This window comes from Monodon monoceros, unplaced genomic scaffold, assembly GCF_005190385.1.
Source record: "Monodon monoceros isolate NGI ecotype Baffin Bay Population unplaced genomic scaffold, NGI_Narwhal_1 Super_Scaffold_21, whole genome shotgun sequence".
NCBI lineage: Eukaryota > Metazoa > Chordata > Mammalia > Artiodactyla > Monodontidae > Monodon > Monodon monoceros.
The window spans coordinates 11,143,320-11,170,228 of record NW_021703778.1 but is presented as its reverse complement, the minus strand read 5'-3'; the positions used below and the strand labels follow the sequence as shown (position 1 = coordinate 11,170,228).

The 26,909-nt window shown below is 38.2% G+C and overlaps 1 protein-coding gene across 3 annotated transcripts in view; it reads right to left on the bottom strand.

Moving 5' to 3' along the window:
• Window positions 1–26,909, bottom strand: part of ARHGAP21 (Rho GTPase activating protein 21) — a 126,764-nt gene that overhangs the window by 21,953 nt on the left and 77,902 nt on the right. For all 3 annotated transcript variants that reach the window (XM_029237415.1, XM_029237417.1, XM_029237416.1), the window contains exons 5-12: window positions 25,767–25,859; window positions 24,160–24,238; window positions 21,567–21,621; window positions 11,340–13,230; window positions 5,926–6,084; window positions 5,679–5,781; window positions 3,462–3,498; window positions 1,011–1,136 (exon numbers count right to left, since the gene is read on the bottom strand). In XM_029237415.1, the coding sequence (XP_029093248.1) occupies window positions 1,011–1,136; window positions 3,462–3,498; window positions 5,679–5,781; window positions 5,926–6,084; window positions 11,340–13,230; window positions 21,567–21,621; window positions 24,160–24,238; window positions 25,767–25,859 (2,543 nt within the window). The remainder of the gene's footprint in view (window positions 1–1,010; window positions 1,137–3,461; window positions 3,499–5,678; window positions 5,782–5,925; window positions 6,085–11,339; window positions 13,231–21,566; window positions 21,622–24,159; window positions 24,239–25,766; window positions 25,860–26,909) is intronic.

Sequence of the window (26,909 nt, the reverse complement as noted above, 5' to 3'; positions counted from 1 at the left end):
ACAATGTTCAATGCAGCTCTATTTACAATAGCCAGGACGTGGAAGCAACCTAAGTGTCCACTGACAGATGAATGGATGAAGAAGATGTGGCACATATATACAGTGGAATATTATTCAGCCATAAAAAGAAATGAAACTGAGTTATTTGTAGTGAGGTGGATGGACCTAGAGACTGTCATACAGAGTGAAGCAAGTCTTGAAGAGAAAAACAAATACTGTATGCTAACACATATATCTGGAATCTTAAAAAAAAAGTTGTTCTGATGAATGGACTTGAGGACATGAGGAGGAGGAAGGGTAAGCTGGGACAAAGTGTGAGAGTGGAATGGACATATATACACTACCAAATGTAAAATAGATAGCTAGTGGGAAGCACTAGATAGCTAGTGGGAAGCAGCCGCATAGCACAGGGACATCAGCTCGGTGCTTTGTGACCACCTAGAGGGGGGGATAGGGAGGGTGGGAGGGAGACGCAAGAGGGAGGAGATATGGGGATATATGTACATGTATAGCTGATTTACTTTGTTATACAGCAGAAACTAACACACCATTGTGAAGGAATTATACTCCAATAAAGACGTTAAAAAAAAACTCAAAAAAAAAAAATAAAGGCAACTTGAGTAAACTGGGAGATGCTGAATAAAAATTTTTAAATTATTAATATGGAGAACTGCTGGTCCCTAAAGTACTACTCTGTAATAATCTATGGGTAATAAACTACTTAATAAGAAAATCAGAGTTCCTTCTTAAATACTCCCATGTCTCTTTTACATTGACCAGATGCAAGACAACATATTCCATATGTAATTGATATAAAGGATGAAAAAGGTATAAAATTAAATCTGATTAGAATTTGTAAAAATAACTTTTCCTTTATGTAGAGAAAGATGCTTATAAATGTTTTCCACTCTTTATTCTGGATATTTTACTGTTTTATGTATAGAGACTTAATGCTTTATTTTTCAGGGCCTGCATTTCACACGCTCACAGTAGCTGAGAAAACACACTACCTTGCCCCTATCAGTGACAAGTGGCCTGAAATGAAGCCACCCTTCCTTGGCAGCATCGCTGAAAACCTCTGAGGAAGAATCTTTCCGGGATCCAGAATCTTCTGAAGACTTTTGGCTGTCTGTGATCTATAGAAAAGGCCAAAGAAAACATAGCAAATGTCAGCTTTTTTCTTTATAAGTATTTGCATGTTGAAATTGTTTTGCTGAAAAAGTCTTTTACTAAATCTTCGAAATGAAAGGCTATTTTTGAAAAGCCCTAACTTTATCAATTACATTAGAAAAATTTCTGGTTTTGCTTTTTAAAAAAATGGGTATTGACCACCATCATTTTTAAAGTCCCCTGAAGGAATTTTTTTAACCACTAAAAAATAATAGAAATAGTATAATTTACCTACTCTCAAGAGCTCACATTTTAGTGGGAAAAGGCGAAGAAGAAAAAAAAATAAAACAAGAAAATGATCAGATTGTGATTAGTGCCATTCGGAGAATGAAACAGGGAGACACAATAAGGAACAATAGAGCAGCAGCTACTAACTGGTGGTGCTGAGCTGAGACCTCTCTGCAGAAAGAACATGTGAGATGAAATTCGGAGAAAACACTTTAAAAAGAGGCAACCACGAAAGATCAGAGGAAAGAAAAATTCAGGGAGAATATATAGCTACTGAATGTACATTCATTGTTATCATTTTTTTTTTTTTGGCCACATCAAGGCATGTGGGATCTTAGCTCCCCAACCAGGGATTGAACCCGTGACCCCTGCAATGGAAGCGCAGAGTCCTAACCAATGGACCCTGAGGGCATTCCCTCACTGTTATCATTTTAAATGTTCACTTTTCCACGGAAGTAAGAGAAACAGCTAGTTATAGATTGTTCCGGGTACTTCAGGCTGTGGCAGGAGTGTGCGGGAGGCCATGAAGTGATGAATCAGAGGAGTAACATCATCTGATCATACAGCTGAAAGGTTGCTCTGCTTGCTACCTGGAGAACGGATTTGAAAGGGACAACCATGAAAGGAGGTGGTACTGTGGGAATCCAGGTGAGGGACGGTGGCAGCTGGGACTAAAGTAGCGCAAGTGAAGACAGAGAGGAAGGTATAGCTTCAGGGTATGTTCTGGAGGTAGAGCGGATGGTACTTGAAAGGGAAAAGAAAAAACAAGCTTCATTCCTAGACCTGGTGCTTGAACAAGTGGGTAAATTGAAGCGGACTTAGACAGATGGGGGAAAAGGAGGGATACACATGTCTGGGAGGTCCCTGAGGTCTACTTAGTCATGGAAACCTTGACTTGCTTGTTAAACATCCAAATGGTGATGGTGCAGGGCAGGAGCCCACATGAGCCTCAGTTTGGGGAAGAGGTCAAGGCTGGCAATATACACTCGGGGAGATCTCTGGGTAGGAGCACCAAGGAAATGACGGTAGGTGGAGAGGAAAGGGGAGTCAGAACCAGCTCTAGACTTTCCAACATTTTAAATATTACACAGAGGCAGAAATGGAAACCAGCAGAAGAAAGTGTTTCAGGAAGTAAGTGGGAAATTACGTTGGATACTCCTGAAAGGTCAAATAAGTGAAAAATCCAAGCAGCCAGTTGTTCTGGAACCTGAGTGTCACTGGTAACCTTGGCCTGAACAGTGTCATTCTGATGCGTGTGGGGTGAGAAAGACGTGATGTGGGAAAGTAGAAACTACCAACAATTTTTTTCCCAAAGAATTTTGCTATGAAAAATGGAAGAGTAAATCGGAGCAGTAAACAGAGGGGGACGTGGATTCGAGGAAGGTTTTTCTTTTAAATACAGGAAATCATAGAACATGCTTCTATGTGATGGTGACTGAGCCAATGGAAAGAGTGATTATGCAGAAGAGACAGGGGTCTTGAGAAAGTGAAAAGTGATGGAATCCAAAGCAGAAACGTGGGTGTTTGTGGTTAATAGGATAATGTGCCACGTAAAAAGATACTTATTAAGATAAGGGTAAGGAAGGCAGAAAGTGTGGGTATAAATGAAGGTCCTGGTATTTCTGGAGAAGGTAAAATAAGGAAATTCCTGTCTAACAGCTTTTAGTGTTTCATTGAGGGAAAGGCAAGAGGGAAGGATAGACAAGAGAGGACAGGGCGGATCGTATTGGGGGGAATTGGGGGGAGGCAGGAAATAATAATGTTGAGGATAGAAAAAAAAACATACTGCTGGGCAGTTAAATATTTGTCCGTAAACTTACAAAATAAGAAAAATCAGCACAATGTGTGTAAACTGCTGTATATTTGATGAATATGTTTAGAAATCACAACTTAGAGTGATATTTTCCAAATGCACTTGAAAGTTATAGAATAGGAGTTTATGATATTTAAATATGAAATACCTAATGGATAAAAGAAATAATTCTCTATGAAGAGCTAAAGTAAATTCAGGTAAATAGAAACATTTATCATTTACCGATATTTTAAAAATACTGAATACCTACCTTGACTCCCTTCAGGCTAGATACATGCTTAAAGGACCTGTTGGAAAAGAAGTCTATCAATATTTGCAGTAAATGCATAAAAATACCTTAAAGATGTAAAAGTAATTTGACTATTACAACTACCCTTTCATTAATAAGCTGACATTTCATCGCTATCATGTTAAATGATCAGAGTTTGATGCAAATGAGGAAAAACAGCTAGTTTTATAAGTACCTAAACTTTATAAGTACTTAAACTTTCTATTCCATGATAGAAGTTTTCTTAAACTGTAAGTTAAAACCATCTCTGAATAAAAGGTGAGATTTTCTTCTCCTTTTTTTTTCGTATCAAGGAAAAAGGTACTCAGACTAAACATTGGCCGTTATGTTATTATTTACCCACAGGTGTGATGCTCTATTAAGGATTTCCACACTGTCAATAATGACTGGTCAGTGGTCACCATCAGCGGTCAGATAGAGACAGGCACTTCCACACTTGTCCAGCTTGTGGACATGGTGCCAGCAAGTGCATTATCAGGGCTGGTCATGGCCGCCACTCTTCCCTCTGACCATATTCTGGATGTTTCAGTACAGAGAACAGCAGCTGACACTGAATAAGCTTAGGGCTTCAGAGGACAGGTTCACATTAATTATTCAAAAACAATTTAACCTTATGGGACAAAGTTGTTTTCTTGTTGTTTTAATTCAAAGTTCATTAAGGAACTTAGGATTTTAAGGTGTGATCGAAGATGGCGCTGTCCTCTCCTCTCAGAGTCCCCCACCCCCCCAACAAGGCAACCAGAAATAGATATGCAAACTCATCTTCAGCAACATCAGGAGACGCCTGTAATCTGAACTACAGCATGTGAAGAAGTGGGGTTAAATGCAGTGAAGTAAAAAGTGGATACGGGGAGAGAGGGCGCCACTGCTTACACGTCTCAAACAAAACTGCAGAGCACTGTTTTCTGAGAGATCAAAACCAAGCTTTCCTTGTTGGAACAACAGGAAAGGGGGTACCAGTGACAGGAGCCTCACTGATCACCATGGGGCGTCAGGGGAGGTGAGGATGAAGGAGGAAACACACGGTCCTGCCATCTTTGCAGGAAGCACTGTGTAGCTGGGGTAAGGTGAAGGCGACTCTGAAATGTGGCTGTTTACTGATACCTTTTAATGAGGGAGACTAAAGGCTAAAACGGCTCACACATCCCACCCTGCATCACTAGAAAAATCCCTGCTAGCCTCTGCCACTGCCCTTGGCCACACCTCACACAGACTCCCCTCAGGCAGCTGGTTCAGGAGGAATAAACTGGAGAGCAACTAACCATAGATGTTAAAGTAAAAAATACACATACCCTTTGGTGTAACCATCCTTTTTCCAACTGCACTCACTCACGTGTGTGCTAAATGAACTATGTACAAATACAGGCACCGAAGGATTATGTGTTGTAGCATAAGATTTGATCAACCTAAATGTCTGTTAGAATACAGAATACCAGTTAGATATACTATGGTACAACTACTCAGTGGAAAATTAAACAATCATGAGAAAGAATAAGCCAGGCATACATGCACTGAATGCTCTCCAAGATCAGTGTGTAGAGCACCTATCATTTGTTTATAAAAACAATTAGCACACAAACGTATATAAGCGTACGTAAATGTGTGTATGATTTTATGCACAGAATAGCTCTGGAAGTATATAAAAGAAAATGATAGCACAGTTATGTCTGAGAGTAGAACTGGGTGACTGAAGGCCTAAAGCAGAAGTAAATATTTAATATATATTTTTATATGTATTTTTGTATTATGTTTGTATATTACTGATTTTTAAACATTAATTTAAAAAAATTCAATTGAATGTATTATCATGTCACAACTTTGATTTTTTTTTTTTTTTTTTTTTTTTCCTGTACACGGGCCTCTCACTGCTGTGGCCTCTCCCGTTGCGGAGCACAGGCTCCGGACGCGCAGGCTCAGCGGCCATGGCTCACGGGCCCAGCCGCTCCGCGGCATGTGGGATCTTCCCGGACCGGGACACAAACCCATGTCCCCTGCATTGGCAGGCGGACTCTCAACCACTGCACCACCAGGAAAGCCCGCAACTTTGATTTTTTATTTGCATTTCTAATGTCATAAAGTTAGAAAATATAAAAGACATCAGTAAATTCAGTATTTACATGTCAAGGTCATACTGAGCAGCCACTAACAAGTATTTAAGATAACACGCTTGAGACTTACAGTTTTGCATCTTCTCTGTAATCATCCAGGCCCTCATCGTATGATTTTGATCGTTCTGTCTTTGAGCTGGGCTGGGCATCCAGGCTGGGAGGTCCAACAGATTCTGCAATCAAAACCCAACATTTAGACATGCACAAGTGGCTTCCAGATTCTTTTTAAATGGCAAGGAGATCACGGGGTGTCACAGTATTCTAAATGGAAAACTGAAAACGTAAGACAGTTCACATAACCGCTCCTTGAAACGTACCCTGGTCATGAGAGAGCTGACGTCGAATTAAAGGAGCTGAAGTTGTGAGGCTGGGAGGGGCCGCTGCTATGGAGGGTACCTGGGAGGTGGAAGCAGAGATGACCGCAGAGGCGGGGATGTGTGGGATATCGTGATCGATGCTGGGGCTAGTAGGCTCATCTGTAAGGTGAGAGGAAATAGGTATCATCAGTAATGATAAAATAATACAACAGTAATCAGTATTCATTATTGAAAGAGCCACCGGGAATGTGTCACAGTTACTTGGCTGCATGTCTGCAGGTTCATGGGTCAGACAAGTTAACCAGAGGTTGTAAGATTTCATGGGTTTGTGTGTATGTGAGGGGCGCATGTGTGTGAAAGATGACCCAGCTTGCCAGCTGACAAATGCTGGAAGTACTAATTTCAAGGAATCCAACATTTACCTTAAAAGAACTTAATAAATATTAGGCACTGATGTCACAAATCCATCTTCGGAACGATTTATTTTAGCACACAGAATAAGCCAGCTGTTAGGAATGGGAAGACTGAGCAGGGGAGGGGTCAAAGGACTTGCCTTGCTGGACTTTGTGAAAGCCACTTAATTCCTCGGGGTATTAAATTCATTCCCTATAAAGAAATTGGACTAGGATTATCAGGGTCACTTCTAGCTCAAGGGGACTACAACAATAAATCCACAAAAGGGATAAAAGTATCTGTTTAATTTATGTAAGAATATGAAATACTTTGGGGCTTTCATAAGCCAAGGATTTTTTAGGGGGCTTTTGAGGTTTGCATTTATTTTAAAAACTGACAGATCTGGCTGAGGGTGTAGTTACTATTGGATCTCTTTTCAACACTAAAGGAACTAGCTGAAAATCCAGAAAGTCTGCTTTAGGGATACAATTCTATAATTTTTATAAGTGCGAAGTCTAAAAAATTTTTATTTCCCTAAGGAAATAAGCATAGTATTCTATAAGGTGTGCTACAGATCAATTTGAAATATTTTGGGATAAAAGTCAACTACCAAAAGGAAGCTAAATGAACATCTAAAATTATTCTGTGGTGAGCAGTTTCGTTAAACTTGGAACACAGAAATTTATCTAGTAAGAAGATGCCAATTCAAATTTGGGGAATCTGAGCTAAGAAGAGGGAATATTAAATGCAGAATTATTATTTAGTCACCCAATCACCCAGTCCCAGCCCTTTTGGGTAAATTTCAGATAGCTAAACTTACCTACAGAGACACTGTAATCAAGCTATATCCTACAAAACTTCTAAATTGGTTTAAAATGCCAGGGCCAGCATGGCTGCACCAATCAAATTCAATTTTAGTTAGGCTAATCCTAATTAAGTACACACACACTGGCCAACTTTAGGGGGAGAAGAACAAGAAGTAGTAAAAGTACGGCAAAAAAGGGGAGAAGGAATTTGAGAGGAACTCGATGCGGGTAATACAGCTGGTTTCTTTATATTAATAGTTATGAGTAGTAAAAAGAAACATAGAAAATCAGGATTGGAGAATATACCTTAATACCTGCTACTATAGAACAAATTACTTAGGAACTCATTACTCGTTTTGTATTTACTTGTGAAAGATGTTGAAATTTATTTTCAGGACTTACTATGAAGCTTTACAAGAGCATGTATGTGTGGGAGTGGCCATAAACAAATTACTGCTAATGACCGATATTCCTAATTTTTAAAAAAAAGTCGTTTATTTACTTCACTTTTCTAAGTCTTTGTGACGCCAAAGGAATATTAGATATTGAATGTGTAACGAAATGTTGGAAAATTTTCCTTCTGCAAGACGTTTCATTAGCTCTGTATTACACAGATACCTAAGTAAATAAATTGGCTCCATTCTGTGATATTTTGGGAATAAAGCCAAGGCACCTATTTATGTACCTACTTATTTATTTATTTTGCATTGGTTATAATGTTTTCAAGTAACAAAAATAACTATTAAATTCACAGACTATTAAAGACCCTGTAGTGTGATGATACAACAGCAAGCCTTAATTCTTTGCTTTTCTTCCTTTTAATTTAAATGTTCCATAAAATAGCATAGAGTATAGACCAACATTCTCCAAAGTGTGTTTTATGGTATACTAAACTGAAATACTCTAAATGAAAGCAAGGATTCATGGTCAAATACTTCTGAGACAAATTGTACTACATCCTGTCTAGAAAATTCGCGACATATAGGAGCATGTTAATGATGCTGAGAGTTCTATGGTGAAGACAGACAAAACTTGTTTAACTTTCAAAACCCAGCATTTCTCAATTTATTTGATCACTGATCTTTTTTGTTTTTCCCCCTTTATCAAATGGAATTAGTGTTCCTAGAAAATACTTTGAGAAACATTGCAAATAGTCTCTTTTAGTCCATTTCAATGCTGGAGTCATCCCAGTAAAACATATATTTTTAAAAATAGCTAGATTGGGGCTTCCCTGGTGGCGCAGTGGTTGCGAGTCCGCCTGCTGATGCAGGGGACACGGGTTCGTGCCCCGGTCCGGGAGGATCCCACATGCCGCGGAGCGGCTGGGCCCGTGAGCCATGGCCGCTGAGCCTGCGCGTCCGGAGCCTGTGCTCCGCAACGGGAGAGGCCGCAACAGTGAGAGGCCCGCGTACCGCAAAAAAAAAAAGCTAGATTGGAAAGACAAATACCCATTGGTCAGATAAAACTCTGAAGCTCAATAATAAAAGGATTTCAATATTAAATTTTGGAACTTAAGAACACTTACATCCATAGACAGCATTTACATCTGAACAGTAAAATCAATACTGTGTTCATATCTCCGTTCTGTATTCTACCCTATTCCACTGGTGCTGTTCAAATGATATGCCAGAGTGATCATATGCAATATATTAAAGTCCTGGGAGGCATACAGGAAATAAATGGATTATAAAGACATTTCTATGCTGGGGGACTTTTAAGTCATGATTCATAAAACAGAGGATGTCATCCAGTAGGAACTAAGGCGACTCTAATAAGTACTTAAAGTAGAATGTGATCAGAACAAATTAGTATTTTTATTTTTAATAAACAAACAAAATGGTCTATTTTAATAATTATTCTAAATCTTTATGTATATAGAATAGATTTTTGTTTTATATTTTAGCCAAACTTCTCTTTAAAAGCATAATTAGCCTTTTGATTTATTCCTGTACCTAGAAATATTAACAGATATAACTAGCGAACTTATTATTACTCCAATATAATTTCATTATATTATTCTTACTAAGTAGGAAGAAAGTATAATGCCATTATTCTGGTAACATCTCACAGGCCTGGGAAATACAGCCATGGGTTGTAGGGCTTTGTATGTTTAAAAAAAAATCATAATTTCTATAAAATATCTATCATTTCCATCTACAATGGAAGTCTACTACTCTTTGAGGCCGGCCTTAAGGGTACAGATACAAATATGAGCACAATTTAGGTTGAGAGTCCCTGCAATGTTTACAACTTGAATACGCCACATTTATAAAATATAAGTTATGTGGGACTGTTTTAAAAAACTGATTCTGACAGTGTCACCTGACAGTCCAAGAGCTCAATGGCTTTAAAAAGTTTCTCTAGAAGAGAAAAAGTCTGAAACAGTACTGAGAGAGAATACAATATATTACAAAATTATGGCAAACTCTTCCTGAACCTATGGGGTAACATGTTGAGTGAGAGTATGGCCTTGGCCTCAAAGCAAGCCTTGCATCACACACCTCCAGAGGGCGCTGTTCACAACGCATTCTGTATAAATGGTGCCCTCTGGAGTTGTGCTCTGCAATGAGGCTGAATCAGGGAAGTCTCTATTGCATACTGACTGTGTGACTTTGGGGAAGTTATTTAACCTCTCAATAGCTTAAATTTCTCATTTATTAAATGAAGAGAATACGAAGGACATATATGATAATCCTGTTAGCATATGATATCTTAGAGCTGCATAGTAATTATGATGAAAATTTGTTTTGTTTTGCTACACATTTAACCATCAAATCAAAATTATCATTCACCTATTATTTCGACAAATATTGAGTGCCTTCTCTATGCCAGGCATTAAGGACACAGAAGTGAACAAAAGATCTAAAATCCTGGCTCTCACGCAGCTCATGTTTTAGCTCTGCAGAGAAACATGTAATAAACAAAAAATACAAATGCCAAGTGGAAACAAGTGGTATAAAGATAAATAAAGTAGCTTAAGGAGATAGAGAATGTCAGGTTCTGTGTGTACTTTAGATAGGCTGGTCTGGAAAGGCTGCTTTGATAAGGTAGTATCTGAGCAGAGGCCCAAATGTACTGAGAGAGCGTGAGTCTTGTGAATATCTCTGGAATGCACTCCAAGGCTTGGAACTGGTGCCAGGGCGCTGAAGCAGGGTGTGCTTGGCGCGTTTCAGGACTGCTAGGACGCTGGCGTGTGTGAAGACAGCGTGCACAGGAAGACGGGAGGTAGGGGTGAGAGGTGGAGTAGGGTTGTGACCCAGATCACAGAGGGCCTTGTCCACCGCAGTCGGGCTCTGGGTTCTATTCTGAGCAACACGGGAAGTAAAAAAGGGTTCTGATCAGGAGTGAAATGATCCTATTTATATTTTAAAAAACATACTGGCTGCTTTGTGGATAATGTACCTGGGGCATGTCAGCAGACTAAAGCCCGGGAGGAGACTAAAGCCCCAGTCAACATGATAGGTGTTCTGGATCAGGGCACATGCTTGTAATTTAAGTAATTTCCCCCCATCTAGTCCAGGATTGATTCTAAGACAAAGTAATGTGACAACAAAGAGGTCTTTTCAGTTGGCCCACAAGTTAAAATTTACAAAGAAATAAGCTTTAGAAAGTAAAAAGCACTGTTTAAATGAAAGGTTGATTACTAGCGATCAAAGCTGTTCCACTTGGCTTTTGTTTCAGCTGAATCAACAACTAAGCACAATTTGGTTTGCTGATGGGTCTCCTGACCCCACCCCAGACGGTGGGGATTTGTCTCATTAAAATCAAAATGAAAGGGCTTCCCTGGTGGCGCAGTGGTTGAGAGTCCGCCTGCCGATGCAGGGGACGCGGGTTCGTGCCCCGGTCCGGGAAGATCCCACGTGCCGCGGAGCGGCTGGGCCCGTGAGCCATGGCCGCTGAGCCTGCGCGTCCGCAGCCTGTGCTCCGCAACGGGGGAGGCCGCAACAGTGAGAGGCCCGTGTACCGCAAAAAAAAAAAAATTAAAAATGAGTACTGAGTATGTAAAGTTTAAAAAAATAAAAGGAAAATGGATACTAGAAATAATTTTTGAGAGTAAAAGCTTATGGCTCTGGTTTTAGCAGAGTGTAGAAAATGTGGAACAAGTGTTTTAAGATCACAGTGTAAAATTCCTGTACCTGTTGAACTAGAAATACTTTGCTGAAAAGATGTGTTAATTATTTGACGTACTAGCCAATGACCATTAAGTGAGCTCACCTATAAATGGGATGGAAGCCAAGGAATCACCGGGTGGACTGGTACTTGAGGCCTTCCTCTCCTCCATTCTTTTTATATGGACCTCGCGGCGAGCATCATTAGGTAGCCAGCAAGTGGTGTCTGAACCTGGCTCTTGGTCATTCACTGCCAAGATGTAAGACTGATGCCTTAAAGGCTGCGGCGTTTGGCGACCAGATGGAGGTTTTTCTCTTAGGATGACAGTTTCTTTATTATCTACAGCATTTGATTGCTGAATTTCAGCCTCTTGTAAATTTAAATCTTGATTCCTTTGAGTGACGGATAATTCCAAATCTGGAGTGCCAGCGTTCTCACTCATCGGAGGGGTGGGCTTAACAGAAGCTCCGGATAGAGAGGGGGGTTTCCCAGTGTCCACTTGGTGATCACGGGCACTTTCAGTCCTTAACCATGTCTGCTGATTCAAGAGACTGTTTTGATGCAAGTGATTTACTGGTCTTTGGTCTTTGATGGAAACAAACGAGTTCTGGCTGGAGGGTGGTTTTGTGACGTGCGTAGGTGCTTTCAGAGAATTATTTCGGACTTTCACAAGAGGTGACCTGTCTTGTGAAATACCTCGAGGCTGGGACATTCCGCAGGTAGTTTGAAAATTTCTGTTGGGCTGCAGTGGTTTCAGATCTGCTGGAATTCTTTTAAACTGAGACACCAATTCCACCCCTCTGCCACTCACTCGCCTGTTGTCAGAATTCACAACACTCGGAGCCACTGTAAAATTGGAACCTCGGAAAGATTTGTGAATTTCTTGCTGCCTATGCCTTTCATAAATACCTCGCCGATCATCCTGTTCGGTAAATCCACTCCACTTGTAAGTCTGCTTTCGTTCTCCCTTTACATCGGGTGTTGGGCATTCAGAATGGACGTTTTCTAAGGTTTCACCCTGTCCCTGGATAAAATCCCACGAGCGAGTTCTATGGTTACTAAAACTAATAGAAGGAGATGTCAGCGCTCCTTGAGATGCACTCCTTGGACAGTACTTCATTAACACAGAGTCCTCCAGCCTCTCCTGAGACACGCTGCGTTGCCGAATCTGAACGGACTGGGGCACTCGGTCCTGAGAGGTGCTCCGACGTCGTATCTGCAAGGCAGCACGGTTCAGTACCACCTGGTTATAATCTGTTGTGCTCTGCGAGGCTGCTCTTAAACTATCTAACCTTTCTTGAATTGTCCGACAACCCATGTGCAACCGCCGGTTATCAATATACTCTTTGTAAGTTTTATAGTTTTTCCAGTCTATGTGCTGATGGGAGTTTGGAGAATAGTGATTGACAGATATGGGAGGAGAATCCACAGCTGGAGACCTGCTGCTTGCCAGTCCTTCTGAGTGTCCACTGTAATGGCCTGATTTAAGTAAAATGCCAGAAGGTTCCAACGACCTGGAGCCGGTCTGATGGATTAGATGGGACGTGGGAATCGAAGATGGTGGCGATGTGGTTCTTGATGCTGTTTTGAAAGAGGTCTGCTCGTTCCTGCCATACCTCACTTCCTCAGTTCTGTGGGAGGGAACCGTGTGGTTGCTTCTATTAGGTAACAAATCTATAACCTTCTCAGAAGGTACAATGACGGTCCTTACGCTTTCACTGCAGACACACACTGCTGTGTTTGACTTGGCCACCTCTGGTGGTGACGGAGGCACTTGTATTTCCATCCTGTAGGCCCTGCCGGGCTGCGTCAATACTGGGGGACTGGTCTGCGGTTTGCTCATGGAGGAGTCTGGAGGAGCTGTTTCAGGGGGCTGCACCGGGGCGGGAGGGGCGGGTGGCAGCCAGGGGTAGCAGACTGGTGGAGGTTCAGGTATGTTGCGGGCATTGCCGCTGTAGGCTTCGTTGCCCTTCAGGTAGGCATCTTGAGAATACGCCTACATGAAGATGAGAGAAAGGGGTCACTTCAGAGTCATCAAAGGCACACTTGTTTCCATTCTTGCGATGCACTATGTTATTTTACGGTGCCCTGCTCTTGGGTGGCATTCACTAAAGCATGCAGGCAAACACAGTGTAAGGGTACTCCACAAATTCAGAAAAGGGCTAGTCTCTCAGAAATCAAATAAATTGTAGAATTTGCAAAAAATATAAATTACAATTGCCTATTTTCTCAAAAGACCTGAAACGCAGCAAACTCCGCCCCGCCCTCGCCACCATTAATTAGATACGGACGTCTTGCTTCTAAAAATTTCCCCTTTCAAGTTTTATGATTTTTTTTTTCCCCAGCAGTTGGCAGGTTAAATGGCTGCCTAATAAATCTCAGCAAAACAAGACTCTGATCTTTAGCCAGAGTGAAGGTGAAAATACTTAAAACCTTCACCAAATACATCTTCACTTTAGGCACTGCTGCTATCATAAATACTACATTGAACACTGTCTTGCCAATTAATGACTACTGAGTCGCTAAAAATAATCCATTTTGATAAATTAAATCCTCCAACAGCCAGGAGAAATAGAGAATATGCACATTTAAGAAATTAAGTACATATTAAAGGCGTAAAATATGAAAAAAGGTAATTCATCTTCCTGGTATATAATTTATATTTTTTTATTTTACGGTAATGCAAAATTGTATTGTACAAATTTATTTGGTCTCTTTTATCTGTTATAAGGAGACATTTCTCTATTACTAACAGGCAGGCATGCAGCTCCAATTATTTTTTATCAATTATTCACGAAATTATCTAGCAATGTTTTTTACAACTTAAATATAACAAATTAAGTAACAAGACTCTATAAAACAGAGCTAACCGATATAATTCAGGACTATGTCCAACAGCTGAGACAGTTAGGTGTGGTGTCATGTTACACACCCTCCCCTAATCCAAACAAGCTTAATTCAAGACTGCCATCACATCCTCTCTTTGCATTAGACAGATTGCAAAGCTCAGGTGCAGCCACAAACATAACATAACAGCAAAGTACTAGGAGAAGAGAGAGTGTGAGATGCTTAAAAAAATACAGATGCAGATAGATGTTATGTTTTAACACCAGTTATGCACAGGATACGAAAGAAAACCAAACATAAAAAGAAAGAAAGAAAGAAAATAATATATCACAAACACATCCTGCAAATTAGTAAGATTAACACCACGGAGAGATTCCTCTAAGCAAACTTACAGTTTTAACAGATTGGCTTATTACAAATCTTTACAAAACATGATTTATAAAGCAAGGAAATGGCTTCTGTGCAGTTCTTACCAGAGCTGTGACATCCTTTGTAAATTGTAGCTAGCAGAAAATAGGAAAACATAGTAGAAGCTGCTTACTGATATAAAGACAGAATCATGTTGTCATATTGATGCTGGAGAACAGCAACCTAAAAATACATCTATACTGATTCCTCTGGAAGGTACCAAGAGAAGTAAAGGGCAGTGAGGCATAAAGAGTAACTTCAGTATCCTTCTGAGCATCTTTTTCTCAGGCTTTTATTTGGTTCTTATTTGATCTGTCTACCATTCTCGAAAGCAAAATACATCTGGTGACATGCATTCCTAACAGATATTTTCTTCAATATGCACTGCTGTCTGATAATGTGCCACAAAGCTTCCCTTCCGCAAGAGCAACACTGATGCCTCTCATTTCCCCTGAGTTTCTTCCATCTCTGCTTCCAGATGACAAAACGAATGCTCTATTATGCATTTAAAATAGTACAACCTCCTCTTTCTCCTGTAAATCAGAGCATAACCGCAAGCTGTCAGCTGACTGCAGCTGCCTGTACACTAGGATTTGGAACGAAAGAATGGCTGTTTTATCAAATGGGTTTCCCTCAAAAATTAAGATCTTCCAGTGCTGTACCTTTTGGCCTATTTTATTAAGCTTATGAAAATAGCTACTGGATGGACATAAAAAATATTACTTCCAGAGTAATTCTTTTTAACTTATAAAGAATATTATAGAACCTAAACCAGGATGCAGTGAGAAATGAAAGCCCAGTAGCTAAAAGAAAACATGTATGCCATAATATTTCTAAGGTATGAATACAGTCAGTCAAAACATACATTTTGGCTATGTGCCACTGACATAATAAGCTTATCTTTTTAATGCTGACTGTAGTAGCGCCAGCACTGTTCCGTGACAGGAAAACTGTGTGTGGATGAGTGGACTCGCTGGTACAGTATTGTTAGAGCGTGTTTGTGCAATTTTATTAAGCATCTACCTGAAAGGGGTGGTGTATTCCTTATGCTTGATGATGTAGGGGAAGTTTGGCTGGTGGGCTTCATGACTTCTCAAGACCTCTACTATGTTAATGTACGTTGTAAAACGACGTGAAATTACAAACTTATTTGGCCACGGAACCCATTTTTTTCCCGGGGTTTTAACACAATTAGAACTTCTGCTGGGAAATGCTGTTCTAGAAGTAATAATTTAGAGATACCTCCTTTATTCAAATTTGGGGAGGAATATTATCTTTTAATAATAAAAGTATATGACCAGAACTATTAAATACTTGAAAAGGTATTTGACATACTTTAGATATTGCTAAGATTCCTGAATAGTCTATATTCATGGGTCCCCGCTTCTGGGTAAAATCATGGCAAAGGGGTCCTTAAATATACACACGTGGACCACGCGTTAACAGTGGACTGACTAAACAGAATACCTTACACATACAGTACTACTGTCTAATGCAAGCAGTAGTAGTACTGAATTTCCTCACATATCCTCTCAGTTCATGGACACTAAAAGAGCTTGTTTGCTTTTCTATCTATTTAAAAGTTTCTCATTCTCATAAAGTTTGAGAACCAATACCATTCAATTAACATCCATGGGGAAATCAGCAGTGCTCCAAAGGCCACTGTCGCTTGGTATGTGTTCCAGGTAAGTCATGGGAATAAACTTCTACAGCTATGCTGAGAGGTGCGGTGCAGACACAAATTATCTCCAGAATAAGCGTAGGCATGTAAATTAGGAATAGACGATATGACAATTTTAAGGAGTCCCCTTCTCCCAGGATGCCTTTAAGTGTTCCTCTAGAAAACAAACTGCCTACAGAGGAAAGCTTTAGACGGGGCTTGCGCAAACACTGGGGTGGATTACAACATTCAACTCTTTGAGAAGAACGTGGAACCCATTAATAAGGTTTTACACTCTGAAAACAGAATTTTAAACTCCATAAGTTGCTCATAGCTGTGACTGTGGTGTGCTTTCTCTTGAGTCAGAAAGTACTCAGTCTTTCACTGAGACAACATGGTCAGACATTTCAATGGTTTAATTACCCCCTGGGAATCTCTGAATTGTCAATAGGCACCAATTAAACAATACGAAATATCACCTAAGGTAATTTTTATATAATGATGTCAATTTATATTCTTTTATAATGACATCAAAATCATCCTGTATCAATAAGTTTGCCTGAAATGGCATGGCCCAGAAATTTCTGAAACCAATGTCATAAGAATTGCATATTTGGCTCAGAATAATTTTTATTTTTACGTTTAAGTCCAAATGGATACTTCAGAGTATCGAGTTGGCCAAAAACTTCATTTGGTTAATGAATACGCTGTTGAATAAAGTTCTTGGTGAAAATGAAAAATGTGTCATTTTTACTTAAAACTGAACGAACTTTTTAGCCAACCCAATATATCTCCAGAAGTTTTGATGGAATCAGACAACACTCAGATTTTTTCCGACTGATTAGCACTTGGGAATTCAATAGGATATGACAAAAAAATCCTTAGCCAATTTTTTTTTCATTAGGCCTTTTATATATCACTCTACATTTTTTCTTGCATCTCCTTTACCCTTGTATTAAAGTTTTATATCTTATAGTAGCTTAGTAGTTTAAAAATTAATATTTTAAAATTCAAGCCACACCTAATGAAAACGGAATAGTAGCAGCCCCGTCATGCCTACAGATCCAAAATGTTCTTTAAAGGGAGAGGGGGGGAGGAGAGGGGAGTAAGGAAAGATGCCTCACGGAAGTCTTCACTTGGAATTAGAATTGTAAAGAGAATTTAAATAAAATGTAATGTTAACAGTCTGGATCTTGACTATATGTATTAGTGCCTAACAGTAGCTAAATAGTCCTAAAATAATCTTTCAGTTCAGTTTTAGTAGACTTGCATCAAAATCACTATTACCATACCTATGGCTATTGCGGTAGTATTACTATTACTGTACCATATTTACTGTCTAGTAAACAGGAAAAACAAACAAAAAAGTGCAGAATAAATAAGCTAGTAAGATTAAAATTCCTGCCTACCAGTTTGCGTTAACAGGCTGACCTGTTAATTTTATACCATTACTTATGATAAAAGCAAAAGTAACTACATATCTGTTTGGATAATTTTAAAATACACGTCAGACATGCCACAGTGGGACATGGGAGAAGCGGATGGCGTGGATATTTTATACCTTTCTAAAGTATTTGAAACTTTTCTAACAAGCGCGTACTATTCTTATAATTATTTAAAATGCTTTTTTTTAAAAAATAGGAGAAAGTAACTGCCTCAAACTTGCAAAATATGAAAGAGCCCTCCAGAATTCCTGTTCTTGCTTCCCTACTCTAAAGCAAGATTACCTTGATCCACACGTGACAAATGGATACCTAATTTTAAATAGAATAGTATACTGATGGTGGAACATAATAATTATTTTGAAAGTAATTCTAATAAATCTAAAGAAAAACTGGGGTTAAATTACATTTTTCAATTTATATCGCACATTCATGGAGTGGTAACTAGGGCAATGGACACAGATCTCAGAGATGAGTTTGCCTAGCAGCTCTGACCCTGACCGGCAGTGTGAATGTAACAGCCACTGACACTCTTCATCTGGACCCAATGACAGTATGGGACTGTGGTTTAGTTTCAAGTACAGGCTACATACAGTCTCAGGCCTAACTGGGTTCAAGTCCTAGTGCCATCACTTTCTTCCCTGTTACACTAGAAAAGCTGCTTAACCTGTCTGTTAAAACACAAGTAGGGGTTTTCCCTGGTGGCGCAGTGGTTGAGAGTCCGCCTACCGATGCAGGGGACGCAGGTTTGTGCCCCGGTCCGGGAAGATCCCACAAGCCGCGGAGCGGCTGGGCCCGTGAGCCATGGCCGCTGAGCCTGCACGTCCGGAGCCTGCGCTCCACAACGGGAGAGGCCAAAACGGGGAGGAGCCCTGCGACCGCAAAAAAAAAAAAAAAAAAAAAAAAGGCTCCAAATACCCTCGTCAAACATCAGACACACCCGAGAATCTCCACAGCCATCAGAACTGATCTACTTAAAACTGAATTTTGAGTCCATGGAGCTAAAGGCTTAATGAAGTACCTTGAAGTCTGCACAGAAAAGAACACCCAGATCTAGCGCTGAGAGCTACCATGGGTCCATTGAGGACATATTTTTTTTCAGTCAGCATCACTGTTTAGGTGACTTGACAGGTGGTGGCTATTTCATTCACTCTCAGTGTCTGAGAGGGCAACAAAATCGTTTTGTCTTTTTACAAATGCAACAGGAAGTGCTTTTTATTTTGTAGTATCACCTTAAAAATATGAACTTGTCTAAGCCTATGATCATGGTCTAAAACATTATAAGACCACCAAATGACTCAAATGAATACAATACTATTGTATTGTTAGTTTAAAATGTATGTCACTGTACATACATTTTACAATGTATGAAAATGTATGTTAGTTTAAAAAATGAGGTTGCCAAGTACAGGAGTACTATTACCAGCACTAGTTTAGTAACATAATAAATAATTCTTAATTTTACTTCATGTTTTTCAACCTCATGTCACTGTCTTCTGTGAATTATGAGATTTATTATTATATACCTGTCCTTACATGACGTAAGTTCTAAACCAAATCAAATTTTCTATGCCACCTCTCAAAGATGAGCTGAATACCTCTAGAACAACTTGATCTATACATCACTTGAGGAGCAAACACTCATGGACACCCAATCCTGCCGTGACCCAGGCAAATATATAAAAACTGAGACAGGCTTTCTCTTGGGTAAATGATGTTTATAGTAGCTGTAAAAATGTTCATGTTTATGTTTTCTTTACAATGAATATTCAAGCTCACAGGGACAAATACATCTTTAAAAGCATATATTTTAAGTAACAGATTTAAGACCAACATAAATACTTCTGAAGGCCCCTTATAGAATATTTTCATTCTAGAATCTGTTAGAGAGAAGTATTTCCACATATGGTTTTTTAAATCCCAGATTCTCTTTGGGTTTTATAATAGATTTAAAAAATGCCACTTGTAGATATCCCAGCTAAAAGCATTGATGTGGAAAAGAAGTTACTGCATTTCAGTGTCCTTCAGGGAACAACAGAGAGTCTGCATTAACTATATATACTCCTTCAATTTCCTAACGCAAATGTGAATGAAGACTGGGTTTAAAAGTGAGGTTTTCTTTTATCATCAAGGATATGGGCTTTTAATTTCTTATGATTAAAATAACTCAACAAGTTTTAAAGATGAATTTTCTGTTACAATATATCAGGACCCTGAGGAACCTTGAAGATCTGTGTGTTCAGGTCACCCCAGTGAACCAACTTCTCCCTGTGTTGCAACACTTTGTATTTTCCCTTTATCTTAAATAAAACATAAGGAAATTAATTAACCTAATTTCCCATTGATCACATCCTTAGAACATGATTCCTTGCACTGTTGCTCCCCTGCATCACCCACACAGCAGGCTAGGATGGTAATTCTGTGCCTGATTCCTGGGAATTTATACAACGTTTCACTGTTCTAAACGTTTATAGAACGTTTCACTGTTCTCAACAGTGTCCAACCGGTGCCTTCACCTTGGCAAGCAAAGAGACTACTGAAGATGAGATATCAGTTCTGTTTTGGAAGTGCCCTCTGTCTCTGAGTCAGGAGAATGCAAGGGTTCAAGGTAAAGTTTGCCCTACCGTGTGGGCATCACCTCCTGGTCCTTTGCATCAGTGGAGCCCTACAGGAGGACCCCCCTATTTATTTTCAGTCTAGTGACTTCACTGCCTTCCATGGTTGTCTGTTGTTCTCTCACTGTGCTGAATGATCAGGGGAGGACTCTACAACTAGTGCTGCTTGACTGAGAAAACCACCACAGATGGTTACAACTTCCTTGTTGAGACACTCAACCCCAACAGAACTGCGCATTTAAGAAGGGTAATAACCTGTTGTCGGTAAACATGCCATTTTGAAATAAAATCAGTATGTCTTGAAAACACAAGGCTGATCTCCATGGATTTTGGTTAATTATATTTTATGTGTAAGTGAATAAACTGAATCACTAGGATTGGCTTTAGTGATTTTTTTGTAAAAAAAAACGTTTACAGAAGATTATTTAGGACTTTTGTTGAGCTAAGTTCAAAGGAAAGCCTTACAAGTGAAAAACATTCCGATTTCCATTCCTACCACAAGGATTCCATCAGTTCTGAGTAAGAAAACAACAGCAACAACAGCTATTCACTAAAAGGAATTAAAAAACAACAACAATCTTCACAGCCACTGCTATTTCCTAGCTCTAACTGTTTTATTCTGCTGAGCTACAAAATCAATTGAGGAAAAGTATTATTTTCCTGAATGAAATTTATGTTGTCATCTTTTTACCCTCAGCAATATCTAAGCTTAATAAAGGAGTTAAGTACTCCAGTTAATTTGTTTTCTTTCTCAAGAGGAGAAAGATATTTTAAGATAAATGCTAAAGATTTTCAACTATATAGTTTCACTCTCTCTCTAAGATGCTAACCTATTTTTCCCTTAAGGTGTAGACTCTATTCATTGTGAACATTACTTCTAATGGAATGAATGGATACTGTTAAGAAAACTGCTCGGTAAGTTAATTTACAGACAGTAATGCTTATTGGAAAATTTTAAATGGCTTTCATAAAATTTCTGACCTCATAGTTTAAAAAAAAAAAATCTAATTCCTGGGGATATGTACTTGCACCCTGAGGCTTGGCTTTTGGTTGAAGGAGTATCTAGAATGCAACATTTGGGCAAACAAACTCTTTAGGAATCTCATTCCAAATGACAACAATAAGAGTTTACTGCGGAATCAATAAAATATTCTCATGTTGCTTAATTGTAAAAAATGGACAATAGTCTCTCTCTCCCTTTGTTTTGTTTTTTTGGTAAAGTGTAGAGAAAAACAGAGCGTTTGAGTTTTTTTTCCCTAGAATCTTTTAAAAAAAGTTTAATCCACCTCCATCTTTAAAGAATTTTTATTAACATTCATGACTATAAAACAATCCACATATTTGAATAAATAAAACTCACCACTTGGAGAATGTCTTCATCTTTTGGCATAACACTAAGTTCCAATGTGGTATCGCTGAAATTGAATAGACACATACTATTTTAGGGGAGGCAGAAGTATACAAGAAAGACATAAAGGAAAAAGAGTTAACTCACAAGTATTTCTTAAATTGCTTTTGAGTTTAATATGGGGGTTTTAAAAATCTTTACACTTCAAATCCGAATCATTAAAATGAAAAGAAGTCATTTATATATATAGGCTAATTATGTACAAAAGAGGGCACCCTGCCGTATGTTTGAGCTATTCATAATCAGTCATGTGTTCTTTATAACATGTTTCTAATTTAAAAACATGAAGTATATTACTTATATTGAATACTCCTGGAACAAAACTCATCAATATATAATTGTGTATTATTTTCTTTCAGGTCACAGAACAAATTACAAATTTTTACCACCAATTCTCTGTTTATCAAGTTAAAAATACATTAACATAAAAATAATCAGAGAACCCTCAAATTTAACATTTTAAGCAATATTAAACATCCTAATTTTGAAATATTCCCTCTTGGCCTCAAATGGGAAGGAAATCAGAGTTCACCATCACAACCATCAAAATGACTCATTTTTTAAAAACCATATAGCATCTCAACAATTTACTTTCTTCTCCGTGATTTAATTTTAGAGCCTTTACAGGAATAGCTCAAAGTCTCATTTTATTTTGGTACTGTAAGTGTTCTGTTAAAAATAATAGAGAAGTTTCTCTAGGTTTAAAACAGTTCAAAGGGATAAATTATACCGAGTCCTGTGATCTGGAATTAACACTTAGATACGGCAAGGAGAACACTGCTATCCCCAGCAAGTGCTTCAGTATCTACCCTAACAATACCAGATAGATTTTCCCCCAATACAATCAAGAGATTAAGAAACAAACAACAACAAAAACAAAAAACCCCAAATCTAATAATTTACTGGTGTCTCTATTCGAACCCTTAATTTTAGGTTCATAAATGCTGAGAGAAGAGTAAAACAATTAGAACCACAGGTTCAAATAAATTCTACGAAGAAAATATGTAGGTACTTGTATTTCAACATTTAGAGTTGGTAGAAAATACATACTGATGCTTAGATAAATTCTTCTGCAAGGATACATTTTTACATTAATACACTGCAGAATCTCAATGGCTTTGTGCTGCATTAATCCATTTGCTACCAACTGCAGACAAAAGGAACACAATTTTTTAAAAGAAAAATAAGATCATGAAAAAACAGTATTTATTTTTCAAATTGCTTTATTGGTTGAAAAATTAAGACTGTCATTCCAAAGTGTTATTATTATTCTGAAAGATGAACTGCACCAGTAACAAAAAAAACAAACAAACAAAAAATTAATGTGGATTTTGAGGAAAACAAAGATTAAGTTATGGTTGTTTGGAAAAATAGTACTTTTAAAGAAGACATGTTAACAAATACACTAAAAAAACCCTTAAATTACAGGCTGACAAAACATACTGGTATATTTATCATGATCTAAATTATTTGCAGTAAAAGAAAATTTGGGTGGATCTCCCCACTGCCTCCGGGGAGGCTTTCAATTCTTCACCAGTGCCCAGGTCTCCTCAATATTTAAGATCAAATAGGGCTCACTGTCAGGAACACCTAGAATCCAACAGTAAGGAGAATACTCTGAGATCAATAAATCATGATCACAACACCTAACTGTAAAAGTGACAACATATTAGGGCATTCGTGTACATAAGTTAGATTATAGCATGAACAGCTTTAGACATGGTTAGAGGAGCTTGATAGAATTCTTCAGAAAATAATGAACCTCAATTTAATTACAGACAGGTGAGTATGGCTAATATAAAGCAACAAATCATCCAAAAGTTACTGTATTTGAATCTGGGAAGAACCTCTTGTGGTGATGAGCTGGAAATCGGATCCCAGAGTCATGGCTTATTCTTGACAGAAATTTAATACAGCAACCTCTTTGGCTTTAGATTTCCTTATTTGTAATTTAAAAAAAAATTCTAGGTGTGTGATAGAGAGAAAGAGTAGGACTAAATTATTTTTGCAATCAGTCGCTCTATAAATATTTATTTACCTTCAGAACTCAAAATCCTATTCTGTAGAATGTAGGCAAACAAACAGATTAAAAGACGATTTCTTGCTGTCTTTGTTAAAACAAATGAATTTGAGCCAAGAATATCATTCAGTAAAAGCTATTTAAGATAAGTTATCCTTAGTGGTTTTAAAATAAATTATACATGCATTTATATATATATTTATTATAAACAAATTAGAAATCTGATTATCACTTCAAATAAAAGTAGGAAACTTAATGGTAAATCTAAAACGTATGCCTCTCAGGCTCTAAAGGATTTTAATTACAAATCTGATAAACTTGCCAAAACAAAGCCACCAAATACGCCATCCTCAGATAGTTTGTTCTTGGCAACTTTCAAATGCATTTTCCACTTTAAGGGAAAGTTTCAGATTTCCACAGCACATCAATTTCTTATAGGAATATAATATTGCATTAAATCTACTAGTTTCAGTGATTTATAAAACCCATCTTTGGCCAAAATTAATCCTATTTCAAGACTCTTACCTGTTCTGGATTAAAGCGATTACTTGGGAATAGGTCTTTCCAATAACACTTTCTCCATTGACTTTTATAATTCGATCACCTTCAAAGAGAAATTAAATAACACATGAGGAATTCCTTTAAAAAGTCACTTGTGAGTACTTTTGAAATATTTCTTGAGTAATATACTTATTTTTAATATATCCTTGCTCGTTTTTTAAAGTGTCTTTTTACAAAAATGAACCTAAATTTTAATATATCTAGCTACTTATGAAATATAACTATATTTTAAATAAGAGTCCAGCCATCGATGAATTTAGAAACCTCAAAAAGTATAACCACCAAGTGACCACAATTATACTATTTATGCCCCTATCATTTGTTTTCTGAGTTGTAAAACTACTATTTATTCCTCCATTTACCCTGTCCTTTCTAATAGAGAAACACTGTTTAACAGCCTTAGACAATTATTTTTGTTATCTCAGTGGTCTCTAATTTTAGTCCAACTGATTTTCTTTGTTGTATTCTCTCAGTCTATTTAGTTTATTGATTAGTGCTACATTGCAGAACTTAAACATGGGTATGGACATGGTTTTGACTTTATATCTATTAACTTGTTCTTCATTTTAATGGGGAAAAGGATGTTTGGTTACTCAGAAAAATTCAGTGGAACAGAAAGGAAAATAATGAGAGAAAGGACAGAGGAAAGAGGAAAACAGGAAAAAAACGTATATTTTGTGGGCTTTGCACAGTCCCTCAACTTCATCTTCCCAACCTTGGAAAGCTTAGAACATGAGAGATGATACATTCTAGGTAATAGAATCCTATATGTTCACTGATGTACATTTTATACATACTAATGATATTGAAATTAGGCTTACTTTAACTATGACAAAAAAGATAATTAACAACTTAACAATGCATCCTAATAAATCTTACCAGTGACACCCACTATTTACATGTGTAGCTGCAAAGATAACATTTTATTCAAAAGGCAGTAGAAGATAGTTTTTCACTAATTCCCTTTTTAAATTATTTCGTGTTTAGAAACAAGAGAAAAGGGTAACTATTTTAGTGTGTGCATTAATCTAAACTAAATCCTACTTAGTTTTTTAAATTAAAATCACAAGTCACAAAATATTTCAGAACAGCTACCAGACCACATCCACTGATAGTTGCAGATGAAGCTGGGCTTGCATTGCACTGGAGACTTAAACTACTCTTTGTGGTGGACGAATTCATTCACCTCTAGCAGGTCAGGCTCTTCCAGAACTTGGAGCTCCAAGATGATTTCATTTACTTCAACGAATATCTCCTTCATTTGCTATTTTACTAACCTTTGTCAAAATTAAATGTATGCAAAATAGGTTAAGAGGGCCTCTGAGGGTCCATTATCTGAGTGGTAACTAAAAGTATCCACAATATATCAATTACGGTATTTCTGCCCACCCATCCATTTGGGTATCAAAAAACATATAACTAACTAGGTCTCAAAAACAGTAATAACTGATATGAAGAAAAAGGAAGAAACATACAGTAGGAGACAGAAGGAAAAATATGGAAAATGAAATATGGTAAAAATGAAGTAGAAAAGAAATTAAAAGGTAGGTTTAAGTAAGACTATCAAGCACCTGTGCACAATCCAGCTTCAAAAGCAGGTCCTCCCTCTTTAACCTGTTTGACAAAGATGGTATCCATGGGTTCCAAGCGGTTTCTTTGTTTTCCTGTGGGAAAGAAAAGATCCAAGGCATAATTTTACCTCACGATATTTTCTTAAAATAGCAAAATAAAAAATGATATTTAATTGAGACAGTGAAGCAAAGATTTTTTAAATGAAATGTTAAACGCATATCTTAAATCTGGATGCTAAAGTCATCATTAAGAGGGTTCCAAGAACTCAAACATTTATTTTTCTTCTTCCATAACACAACCACCACAATAGCAATGATTTCCATTTACTGGGAACATTCTGTATGTAAATTATCACACTAAATATTACACATACCTGAGAGCTAATTTCCATAACAAGTAAGTATTTCTACCACCATCGAATAAAAGAGGACACCGAGGCTTAGAGAGACTAAGTAAATTCTCTTAAGGTCACACAGCTAGATTACACAGGTGGTATTCAACTCCACTGCTTTTTAACACCGCATGGTGTTAAGCACTAAGTCACGATCCTAAATAAGACAGTTCTTTCCCTTCAGGGACTCTGGAGGGAGAAAGACATATGAACAAAGAATGGTATGACAGGGGCTTCCCTGGTGGCGCAGTGGTTGAGAGTCCGCCTGCCGATGCAGGGGACACGGGTTCGTGCCCCGGTCCGGGAAGATCCCACATGCCGCGGAGCGGCTGGGCCCGTGAGCCATGGCCGCTGAGCCTGTGCTCCGCAGCGGGAGAGGCCACAACAGTGAGAGCCCCGCGTACCGCAAAAAAAAAAAACAGAGACAGATACAACATACAGTCATGGCAATGAGGAGCTCGTGATCAAATCTGAAAGTCAGTACTTCACAAACTGCTATCCGTGGATCGTCTGCATTAACAGCTCAGGGGTTTGACAAAAATCAATGTTTTGGGGTTCAATCAGAAATCTGGTTTGTCAAGAAGTTTCCCAGATGATCCTTCTACACACTAACATTGGAGAACAACTGACAGTTTCAATACATAGAAGTCAAAGAAAGAGTCACAGGTGAGAGGACATTTAAACTAAGCAACAAGCACCAAGGTAAGTACTGAGAGGGGACAAACAGGTAGGCAGTGGTTCTCAGAGTGTG